Source organism: Crocodylus porosus, unplaced genomic scaffold (genome assembly GCF_001723895.1).
Source record: "Crocodylus porosus isolate Cpor-Errol unplaced genomic scaffold, CroPor_comp1, whole genome shotgun sequence".
NCBI classification, from domain to species: domain Eukaryota; kingdom Metazoa; phylum Chordata; order Crocodylia; family Crocodylidae; genus Crocodylus; species Crocodylus porosus.
The window spans coordinates 9,124,588-9,136,713 of NW_017728949.1; the positions used below are offsets into that span (position 1 = coordinate 9,124,588).

General features: G+C 41.9%; 1 protein-coding gene across 1 annotated transcript in view; it reads left to right on the top strand.

Annotated features, from left to right (window-relative positions):
- The window catches only part of CPS1 (carbamoyl-phosphate synthase 1), a 146,687-nt gene that overhangs the window by 63,586 nt on the left and 70,975 nt on the right, over nucleotides 1–12,126 (top strand). The window contains exons 16-20 of the mRNA XM_019554534.1: nucleotides 344–472; nucleotides 2,644–2,788; nucleotides 3,158–3,368; nucleotides 4,383–4,581; nucleotides 8,923–9,099. Coding sequence (XP_019410079.1) covers nucleotides 344–472; nucleotides 2,644–2,788; nucleotides 3,158–3,368; nucleotides 4,383–4,581; nucleotides 8,923–9,099 — 861 coding nt within the window. The remainder of the gene's footprint in view (nucleotides 1–343; nucleotides 473–2,643; nucleotides 2,789–3,157; nucleotides 3,369–4,382; nucleotides 4,582–8,922; nucleotides 9,100–12,126) is intronic.

Genomic DNA, 12,126 nt, shown 5'->3' on the forward strand with positions numbered 1-12,126 from the left:
TCTGCTAGGTCCCTGGAGAGCCAGGGGGGCTGCTGTGCCCTCTTGCTGCCTTTCCTCCGAGATGGAATAGACTTAGGTTGTGCATTGAGGATCGCTCCCTTGAGGAGCAACCACTCTTCTTGAACTCCCCTCTCCCTGGGGTCATGGTCCCTTAGGGCCTGACTGACAAGCCTTCTGAGCTTGTCAGTCAGCTTTTCTGAAGTCAAGGACTTCCATGTTGCTGACTGACTTGCCAGCTTTACTTAGTGATAGTGTTTTTAGTCAACTGTGCAACTAGATATGCAAACTTTAATCAGCTTAAATCATAACATTTTATTTGACATGTATTCTTCTTTGCTTTAAGATTGAAGATGCTTTTGTGGCAGCAGAAAAGATTGGCTACCCAGTCATGATACGCTCTGCTTATGCCCTGGGTGGGCTGGGATCAGGTATATGTCCTGACAAGGAAAGTCTGCTGGACCTGGGTACCAAGGTATGTCTGCAGTTGATAGTAGAAGGGATCAGCCATTTGATTAAAGATATTCTTGTAACAGTCACAAATCGATCTATTACATATACTACACATTTTACCTCCTTGTTAAAACGTTATCTGGATTCTCTCTAATGCCCTGATCATCATCATACTTGCTACTGATTTCAGTAACATGAATAATGAAATGACATCGTCCACTGTTAGTTTCTCTCAGAAACTGGTCATAATTTGAGCAAATGTTGCAGCAATTTTGCTAAAAAAAGAAGCAAAATGGCCTATTTTCTCTTGCTCTCAGTGGCGAGTGTCACAAGGTAGAAACCTGGCAAGTGAAAATACTTATCAAGCTTAGCTACCAGAAAATGCCAGGAACTGAGCGACAAAGATCAGATTTTTATGTAGCTGAATCTCAAAGGAGATTTTTGTGCTGGACTAGAAATCTAGCAGGAATCCTAGCAGGATCCGGAGATTTATATAAACAAGCCACTATTGGTCAAAAATGCTGATTTCCCCCCCACCTTTCTTTAGGAGATGCAGTTGTGGGGTTTTTCCCTCACATGGAAATGAGGTAAAATTTTTTTGTTGTAGATGAGACCTGGGTTAGGGCCAGCACTTAAGTTGTAGCTGAAGGTAATGCCAGTGGTGTATCTAGGGCAGGGTGATGGGGGCAACTGCCTCAGTTGCCAACCAGTCAGGAGGTGGAACAAAAAAAAAATGTCTTTTAATGCAGCAGCACAACTGTGATCATAGTGGCAGTGGCAACAAGAACCCAACACTGGCCATGTGCAGCAGCTGTCATAAATGCCCGGCTGTGTTCTTACGGTTCTGGGTAAGAACACTGTCACCCTGACCGTCTGATTTGTGGGAAACAAGTAAAAAGACTGGACTGTGTCACACCATAATTTTGGTTTTGGAAGCCCAGATCCTTCACTAAAGTTAACGGGAGCTCCAAGAGGTCACATCGTAACATGTAACATATTGAAGCCCTATCCTAGAAGAAACATGGTTGGCTGTTATAATTCTACATCCAAACTTGCAATGTAGACAGCCTTAAGTAACTTAACTTGAGGCTGCCAATTTCAGAGCAGGGAGGGGAGTTTATTGACAGAAGAACCGAGTCATTTTAATATTTTCAGTGAATTTAACAAATATCCTATAATTGTTAGTCCATATGGACAAAGTTTATGTTATATTCTTTTGCTTTCTTGATATATTTGCAGTTTTGCCTAGTGTATTGAAGAATACTTTTGGAATTAGTTTTAGAGTAGATCAGAATGCCACACTGACACAGAATTGTTATTACTTTAGTTTAGCATTTTCTGTAAGCACCAATATCATCTCCTTTTATGTGGGTACACATTTAACTTTCTATTAAAAAAATAGTCCTATTGAAGCCAATGGACACATGCTATTAGTACACAGCAGTAAATGCTGGCGTACAATTCATTGGAGCTTATTGCTCCCAGGCACTGTGTCTTCATGTGCACCTGGAACCTCAGCACATTGAACTGTTTGGAACAGCTCTGATTGGCAGGGAGCATGGGGGATCAGCCTGCTAGCCCAGGGCTGCTCTGACCTGGCTTAACATGCTGCAGAGGGGCTGGCTGGGGCATGAGGGTGCTTCAGTGTGGGGCTGGCTGGCAGGTAGCCTGTGCGCTGAATCACCCTGGTGCCCCAGCCAGCCCTGTCAGCATCTATATGTGTGTGGCTGCCTACTAAAGAACTCTGCCACAGGATAGTACTTGTATTTACAAGTACTGTCCTGTAGAGGAGCTAATTAGGCAGCTCTGCAGTAAATGTCTTATGCAGATGTGCTCACTGAGACTACTTGCATATATAAAATGGAAAATGGCTGTAACTGGCCCCAGGATCAAAGCTTTGTATTTTTATATTTAGATTAATAATATATATTCTGTTGTCCAACTATCAATGTTACTTCATGTGTTACCTTTATTTCTATGATGTTACACCCAGATTTTGGGAAGAATTTAAATTAGGTGCTATGATATCATGTTTTACAATTTTTATGTTGGGACATCTTGAAATTCATCAAAAAAACCTTAAATGTGAGAGTGGGCTACATTAAAGATCTGCTGCACGTGTTTAATAAAAATGCATTTCCCATTCTTTTCTACCATCTGTCCTCTCTAATGTTTCTAAAACCTGATTTGCAGGCCTTTGCAATGACCAACCAAATTCTAGTGGAGAAGTCAGTAGTTGGCTGGAAGGAGATAGAATATGAAGTAGTAAGAGATGCTGCTGATAACTGTATTGCTGTTTGTAATATGGAAAATGTTGATGCCATGGGAGTCCATACAGGTAAGTTTGCTGTAGATCACAGTATAGCACACTGTACATTGCTTTTAGATCAACATTTTCATACATGCTCTTTCTTCTTAGCAGAATTCTATCAGATTTAGATTAAGAGCATTATTGGGTAGGCTGCAAAATGGTTTCAACAGGCTGAGACTTTCCAAAGTATCTCACATTTCACAAGGTAGCATAGGTAATGTAGTCTCATCAGAAGCTAGTACTGGGCCCTGAAATGCCCATACTTCGCACCTTCCACAGCACTTGCAGTTTGAAAAGCATGTCATTTCCTAAGATACAGTCAGTTAGTAGGAATGTGACCCCAGTACCCTGAATTTATTATTATCAAACTCTTTTGTTTTTTGTTTTAACAAATAGGAGATTCTATTGTAGTAGCTCCAAGTCAGACGCTCTCCAATGAGGAATTTCAGATGCTGAGGGAACGTGCCATCAAGATTGTCCGCCACTTGGGCATTGTGGGAGAATGTAACATCCAGTACGCCCTGCATCCCACCTCTCTGGAGTACTGTGTCATTGAAGTAAATGCCAGGCTCTCAAGAAGCTCTGCCTTGGCATCCAAGGCTACAGGGTAAGGTAGGACATAAGGGGTAGGAAGAGGAGTACTTGAGTCAGAGTTTGGTTGCTGTGTACTACAAATGGAAAAGCTCTTAGAAGTGAAGACTGTTAGATCTCTTTATACTCTATATGTTGGCTGCAACTAATCTCTGAGGCCCTAAGGATTTAGTTATTAATGAGCTGTCTGCCAGGTTGAAGCAAATGGTATTGCTAGCTGCTTTTGTTTTGATGGCTAATCAAACTAATCAAGGCAAAGGGTGGTCAAAGTTGGCTGTATAAAAATTGGCTTCTTAATTGCACTTTACAGATGCTGTCGAGAAGTGCAAATTAATCGTTAATTTGCAGGTTTCAACAACTTGTGCAGTTGTTGAAGCCCTGTAGCAAACTGGAGACAGCCACAATAACTGGCAGTGGGCATTTCATTGTTTCACTTTAAATAACTGAATGCTATGAAACACATGTGTTTTTGATTTGTGTCTCAACGTGTATAATACGTATAAAACAGTAACACTGGATAAATACCATGCGTTCTACACTGGTATAGCTTTGTACACATTGCAGTCCTGCAGCTACTGAGAACTCCGGTATTTCCCATTGCTTCCCTAGGAGTTGACGGCAACAAGTATCCATTTTGATTTGTTTCCTTGTCTGGCAGAAGGCCTAGAGCCCAGAGATTACAGGACTTTCACGAGGCCATGGAGCAAGCCTGTCCTGGGACCAAGCATCAAACCCAGACCTCCTGACTTGGAGTCCTTAATCACAAGGGTGCTCTTAATAGCGAATTCCTACCTCAGCACTCTGAATGTACCACATTATGAGTTATACATTGCATCGGGGAGTTTTGCTGTTCTCGGATGAGTTATACTTGCATGCTAGGTGCCAGGAACGAAGACATTTTGCCGTAGAATATGGTTAATAATTTTATTGAAGCAGCTTTGGAGGATTGTAGTTTTGTTTGCCTCCTGCTTTACAAACCACAATAATAAAAATTGCTTCTCTTCCTTTCTTTCCCTCCCATCTCTGTTAGGTACCCATTAGCATTTATTGCTGCAAAAATTGCCTTAGGGATTCCCTTACCAGAAATCAAGAATGTGGTGTCAGGAAAAACTACTGCCTGTTTTGAGCCCAGCCTGGATTACATCGTTACCAAGATACCCCGCTGGGACCTTGACCGCTTTCAGGGCACCTCCAGCCAGATTGGAAGTTCCATGAAGAGTGTGGGAGAGGTGAGTGGGCAGCACCTCTTCCCATTGCCCTTCCAGCTTTTGTCAAATTGCTTTTCTCTCTGGTCCCCCTCAGGTTGCCATTTCTTTTAGTATGGCAGAGGGATTTAGGATTGATTGAAAGGGCCAGTCTTCTGTAGGTGCTAGCTTTGCATCCAGTTTTGTGCTAATTTTCAACTGGTGTTGCATGTGACAAAGTGCACTTTGTTGTGGGTGTAGATGACAGTATTTAGACAGTAATTGACAAGATTTTGCTTGCTAAACAGGTAGTTAGAGGTCTAAATGTTAGCATTTATTAATTGCCTCTAGCTGATTTGAGTGCAAAATTAAAGGCAAACAGGCACACTTTTAAAAATGAGTCTCAGAGCATCCATACCATCCATACAAAGGGTCCGCTAGGAATCAGTTAACTAAGCTGCAAATAAAATAAGAATTCAAACCAACTAGCATCCTCAATGCAAACCAACCCTGGCCCTGAACCTCAGACAGATTTTTTTTATTATTGTAATTGCTTTGTCAGCATTATTCATTACACATGCCTTAGCTTTTCCTGATTCTCCATGAAAATGCCATTACGGTGTTACCATGTTGATGGAAGAAAATTTCTTTTAAAAAATTGATCTATTTAGCTTTTCAGCTTGAATTGATCCAGATTGTTTGGATAGGCACTCAGCCTTCTGAGTGCTTATTCAAAGCAGCTCAGTTTTACACATTATTACTTTCAGTTGAAACGATTTAGGAGTCATCAAATGACATTATAAACAATAGTGTAGAAGTCGGCCTGGGATATTCATAGGTTTATAAGGTCAGAATGGACCACTAACCTGAACTCCAATCATCTAGTCTGAACTCCAAGATAGACTGGAAGACTTCTCCATATTAACCTCTATTTTAAGTCCAAAAACAGTGTTTGAAATAGAATATATCTGTTAGAAAAAGCATCCAACAATGATTTAGAGACTTACAGTGTTACAGAATCCTCCACCATGCTTTTAAATTGTTCCAATGGAGAACTATCATAGCTGGTAAAAATGTATGCTTTATTTCTAGTCCCATATTGACCCTGAAAACCAAACTGAAAACCTAATGCCTTCTTTTAATGTATCAAGTTTTTTTTTTAAAATTTTCAACAATTTATTTCCCTTTTGGAGTATATTTTATAGGCCTGTTAAAGTGAGAACAAAACACTGTGACTTAAAATCAGATTTTAAGGCCATCTGGGGCAATCATGACATCCTTAGCTAAATTTTCAAGTGCAAAGAAATGATCTAAAATGGGCAAATTATCCATTTAATTACCAAATTACCTATCAACCACTAAAGTAAAATAATTAATTATATTTTTTGTCGGTGTCGGCTGTCTTTTTTCTCTGAATGGTTTCCAAGTAGCTATTTTACTCAGTTATTTTGACACTTGAGACCTTTCTAACATCAGTTCCACCTCACGCAAACAAACAGCCCTCATTACAATCGAAAGGATTAATTGGAACTAAAATGGCTTGCTGTGGTGATCATAGTTTCAATAAGACATGGAGTATAAAATTTCAAATAAGTTGAGGCCTGCAAGTTTTATAGTTTTAACTCCCTATGCCTTTGTTTCATGCATATCAGGCCAGTTGATAACAGGGTGATATTCCAGAGTGTCTTGCCATGTCAATAGTGAATGGGATTGCAACTGCGTAGGTGACTAAGAACACTTTCTCCCTTTATGCTCTTTCCCAGGCTTCCTAGGCTTTGGTGTTCAAATGCACATGAACAAGTGTAGGTGGGTAGGGTGGACTTTGAGGGATCTGGTCCTGGCTCCTTCTATAACAATCTCTGACAAGCATGAGTTGGAGAGCATCTTAGCTAAGATAAGCTGACACTGGATGGTTTGGGAAGGGATGTTGTGATTCACTGTTGGTATAAACACTTAGATTTTTTGACACTAATTACACACTGGCTGTGATTCTGTTACCTCTACACTGTGGACACATAAGTATTTGCATGTAGACTGAGCGTGTGCAGTATATTACAGATTGGCAAGGGCTATACACAACTATACACCCTCGTGGAAGGGGAGGAGAGGGTCCTTCCATGTTTTAGTCCTAATAACTGAGGGGCTAGGGCACTTACCCAGGAAACAGGAAACCCAGGGAGTCTATACACACGCTCTTGTGGTGGGGGGGGAAGAGGCACTTTAATTAAAGTGCCCAGAGCATCTCATGTATCTGCTTCAAAGTAGTAGTGGGGGTGCTTTATCTAAAGTGCCCTTGTGTCCATTTTGAATCATGGGGATGCTGTTATGCAAGATGCAGAGGCTGGCTGGAGCATGGTAATTACCATGCCACAGCAGACTCGATTAATCGAGCCTGCTCTGATGTGTTGTAATTATAGCATGTTGGAGTAGCCTCCTCGCTCATATATAGACACACTTAGATTCTAGATCTTCTTTGCCCAAAGATCATTTGAACCTGCATCTCTCTGACTTGTAGCACAGCACTCTAGCCACCATGCCACAGATTAGGCATTATATAGTCCTTTCTCCAGTGCTCAGTTTGAAGCTGAGCCACAGCCCTTACATTAAGTAGTCATTAGATAAAATGGACAGAGAACAGTGTGCTGCACAAGTCCTGTTGGGAGAAAAGGTCAGTGCTAGAACCCAGGACATTCTCCTTTCAAAAGCAGTCATCTCACTGAGTCACATACCCTCCAGCTTGTTCTTTCTTCTGGCCCCAGGTATCTCCTTCCCTCTTGGTTGCACAAGAGGCCACCTTCTAAAGAGTGTCGGAGAGGGGTCTAACTATGTCCTAGTCATCAGAGAGCTTTCAGGAAATCAGAGAAGCCCCTCTGGGTGGGAGGCACCTAGAACTTTGCTCTGTTGCTTCCTGGGAAATGTCCCTAATCACTTAGGCTGCCTATACGCATACTTGGGGGGGTGGCAAACTTTAATTACAGTGGTTTCCTGACAGCACCTGTAATTAAAATGCTGCAGGAACACATGTTATTAAGGCCTCGTGCACTTAAAAATGGCCACAGGACACTTTATCTAAACCTTATTCAATGAGGTTTAGTTAAAGTGCTCTGTGGCCATTTTTAAACACACAGGGGCTTAATACACATGGTGCTGTAGTGAGTGACGCTGTGTCATTCTAATTAGAATCTGGAACAGACTCGGTTATTTGAGTCTGCTCCGACATGTTCTAATTATAATACCAATGAGCACACGTATAGGCAGTCTTAGCTACTAGAAATAAAATGTTGGAAGGCCCTTCCCTTCTTCCTCTCCCCCCTACCCATTCTTCCCCATATAGTCATGTTTTTTTCTTCAGCTACATTTTTGTGACCTACATGCACTTATGCATCCACATTGTCCACATATTCATAGCTACGTACTTGCTTGGCTTGTGCATGGCCAAATGCATGTGGTCAATTTACATGCTTATGGGTCCATAGCATAGGGAAAACAGAATCACAAATTTTGTGTGTAGTGCCAAAAAATGCCACTTCCACAGCAGGAAAACTGCTATTTAGGCTCACAGAGTATAACAGAAATCTGCCACTAGCAAATTCCTAGACTCATCTTTGAGTCATAGTGCTGCTGGTAGCTGTTTCTGTCCTAGTGCAGTTTAGGTACCTCCCGAGGCCTGTACCTAAATCATTCTAGCCCCTGCTGTGTTTTTATTAATTGACCTGTCTAGCCTCAGCCTGACTATAGTTGAGCTGTGCTGCAACTGCCTGCAGTCTCAGAGCAGCAGAGCTGTGTGAATGGGGAGATTTTTACGTGAAACTTTCACCATTTTGTTTCAGAAGACTTTTATGCTTTTAAGCTTTTGCTTTCTTAGGAGATAAAAAGCAAGTGGTTAATGGGATCCTTTGACTTGCACAATTTCCACAAAAATGGGCTCCTTTCTTTTGGAAATGGGGGTCATTTTGATGTTTGGAAACAAGGGCAGAGGAGGAGATGTGGTATCGCTGTCCTCTTCTTAAAGCAGAGCCTTAAAATTCTATCTGTCCTTGTGGGGACTTCTGATTCTGCAGGCTGTTAAATTACTCCCTTTCCTGGATCCAAAAACATTTTACAAATGAGGCCACTATCACTATTCTCAGAGTGGGGAGAGGGAGGTATAAGGTGAAGACATTGCCCAAGGCTGTTCAGTCACATAGGCTAGGATAAAGTCCTGGGTTCCTGAGTCCCACTTCAATGCTTTGTCATTCAGGACTATGATCTTTTTATGAGTCAGTTCATTATGTCATATAGGACATTCATGGTGCTTTACGCTTGAAGACTAAGCATAGTTACTCCGAAGATAATAAAGAAGGGCAGCAACTCATCATCTTAATGCAAGAGCTTTCATCATTACAGGTCATGGCTATTGGACGCACCTTTGAGGAGAGCTTCCAGAAGGCCCTGAGAATGTGTCATCCCTCTGTTGATGGCTTCACATCATCTCTGCCAATGAATAAAGACTGGCCAACCAATTTAGACCTCAAGAAAGAACTGGCAGAGCCATCCAGCACTCGTGTTTATGCAATGGCCAAGGTAATGGTCAAGAGGCAGCCATGATATATGTCTGTTGTTTTTATTTACCAGATTGTTTCCTGAGGCAATGGAATAGAATATTTAATGGGTGTCCTGCTTTCCTTCCTTCTGCCCCTCATTTGGAAAGGGCTGATATCATGCTGTGTTGAATTACTCCTGTGAGGTGCAAAGATTCTTTTTTATCTGTAATGTCCTCTGCTAGTGCATTACACCAGGATGAGGAAAACAAACAAAAAAACTTTCACTATAGATTCTTAGGACACCTCATACTTCCATTAATCTTTAACTTCTAATAACTAAAATTTTAACCACATTTCTTATGTTGAACAGGTACACCTACTTCCATGGCCTTGGTAACATAGAGATCAGTCAAACAGTTTCTACTGGTTGAACAACAGAGTACTTTTTAAATTTAGATTGCTCCTGTAATGCAATCATTTACTAAATGCTGGCCAACATTCAGCCCTTATCTGGGCTGGCATAAATGAGAATAGAATTTGGCCACTTCTGCAACTTATATTACTGTATGCAAAATAAAGGAAAAAAGATGCCTTTGACAATTGAAACTAAGCATGATATAAAAAATGGTTGGTTTCAGTCAAGCTGAGAAGTCTCTTTTTGCACTATTAATTTTGTTACATGACCACAGCTTACAACCAGAAGATGTAATTAAAATTAAAGCTTATTGTAAGCTCAGCCCTTCATAAGTCTGTCCTTTTTGGAATAGGGATAAATATACTAATTGTCCTGAAATGTTTGTTCAGATACTTATATCTGTGGCTGGAGCAGTATAATATGATTGTGATTAAGGCACTAGATTTGGGCTTGAGATTTAGTAGGCAATTTCCAGCTCTGTTACAGATTTCCTGGGCTTTGGGCAAGTCACTTGATCTTTCTGACTTATAGACAGTCTAGTTTCATTGTTGTCAATGTCTGTAATAAGTAAATCTACACTATGCACTGCAATAGTGAGTGGAGATACCTGAACTAGTTCCTGTACTTGAAGTAGTTTAGCTGTTATAGCATGGAGTTCCCTGGGGTGTGGTTTATCCTGCTTCTCAGGTAAATTAGCTTGCATGGAGCCGCATACTGCAGTACCTAGGCTGCCTTCAGTACCTAAGATAATTCAAGTATCCTCACACTACATTGCATGGTGTAGGTTATGTCTTAAAATGCTTCTGTGAGACAGCATACCTCTCCTTGGACCTTAACCTTGTCATGGTGGAGAGGCTGGTGTGTTCCAGTGATCCTCAGAGCTATGTTGTCTGGAGTCTTGTACTCCTAGCAGTGTCTCTCCTGGTGAACAGATCTGAGGTGATGTCTCCTGAAGACCCCAATGGCAGAACAGACTTATCTGAAGATCTCTTGGTTCTCTGTGAGTGTGAAGGCAGATGAGGGCTGCAGCAGGATGGAGGTTTTGGTTGTCTTGGACATCCTTGCCACTGGGTTCAGGGCTCCCTCCTGTCAAGCGTGTGTGTTTGTTGCTTGCACACTGGCTTCCCTACATTAAAAGATGTCACATGCAGGCCTCTGCCAAGGATGTTAACATCTCCCACAAACCAAGTCCTGCAGCAGTGGTTTAATGGTGATGGGGACATGAACAGTGATTTCTGGGAGTCCTTAGTCACAAATCTGCACATAGGCAGTGGTTGTGTGATGGTCATTTTGCACTGACTGAGACAGAAGTACAATTTGGCAGCTGTGGCCAACTGAGCCAGTCCTGTTTAGGATCCCCTCTGCTCACCCTGAATGGGAAAGGGGCTAGAAAAGGTGCTCTAAACATAGGTGGTCTGAACGCCCCCAGCTGGATTGCCACATCTAGTGGGATCACTCTACTTGTATCTGAAACCAACCAAATAAAGTACTGATGTTTGCCACATGGAATGTCTGCACTCTCATGGACTCCCTGAACAGTGAGTGTCTTGAAAGAAGAACCACCATAGTAGCTAGAGATAGTGCTGCCCTAAATGAAACCAGCTGGGCAGATGAAGGCAAGCTGAAAGAAGGAGGTGGCCACACATTTTTTGGAATGAAAGTCACCTGAAGAGAGGCACATTCATAGGGATGACTTTGCCATGAAGACAAGATTGTCAGCTAGCTTTCAGAAATTCCCTGTGGGCCTTCTTAAACACCTTATGACTCTCCACCTCAGGCTCAGCCAGAACCAGTATATTGCGGTCTTCAGTGCATATGTCCCCATACTTGATGATGAAAAAGTCAATAAGGAGCAGTTCTACTGTGCTCTTGACACAGTCCTGACTGTCACTGTCAAGGAAGACAAGCTCATCCTCATGGGTGACTTCAACACAAGAGTTGGGCAAAACTCTGAACTCTGGAGTGGCACCATTTGGAAAGAGGGGGTGGGGAAAGTGAACTCCAATGGTATCCTCCTCCTCAACAAATGTGCAGAGCATGACTTGCTCATCGCGAATACCATCTTCAGACAGAGTGACAAATCACTTGGAAACATCCACGCTCCGGTCACTGGCATCTTCTTGACTCTATTATTGTTAGATCCCTGGATTGTATTGAGGTCCATATCACCTGAGTCCTGAGAGGCGCAGATGACTGCTGGATGGATCACCATTTAGTCAGATCAATCATGGGCATACAGTTTGCACTCCAACACTGTAAACAACCAAAAGGAACACAGAAGAGATTTAAAATCAAGGCACTCCAAGACGAAGCTAGATGTGATGATCTTCAGTAATGCCTTACTGAGAGGCTCTCTGAACTACCTGATGACATCATGGGCATCCAGGCACATTGGGAGAACTTAAGAACATTATTCAAAAGGCATGTGCTGAATCAATTAAATATTACACTTATTCTCACCATGATTGGTTTGATGAGAACAATGAGGAAATCCTAGCACTTATCCATCAGAAGAGAGCCATGTTTGCAGTTAGCAAAATGAACCCTCCAACCAGCAAAAACAAGAGGCTTACCAGCAGCTCAAAGTTGTAGTTCAGAGGAAGCAATGGAACATCAAGAACCAGTGGTGGCAAGCAAAGGCCATGGAGATCA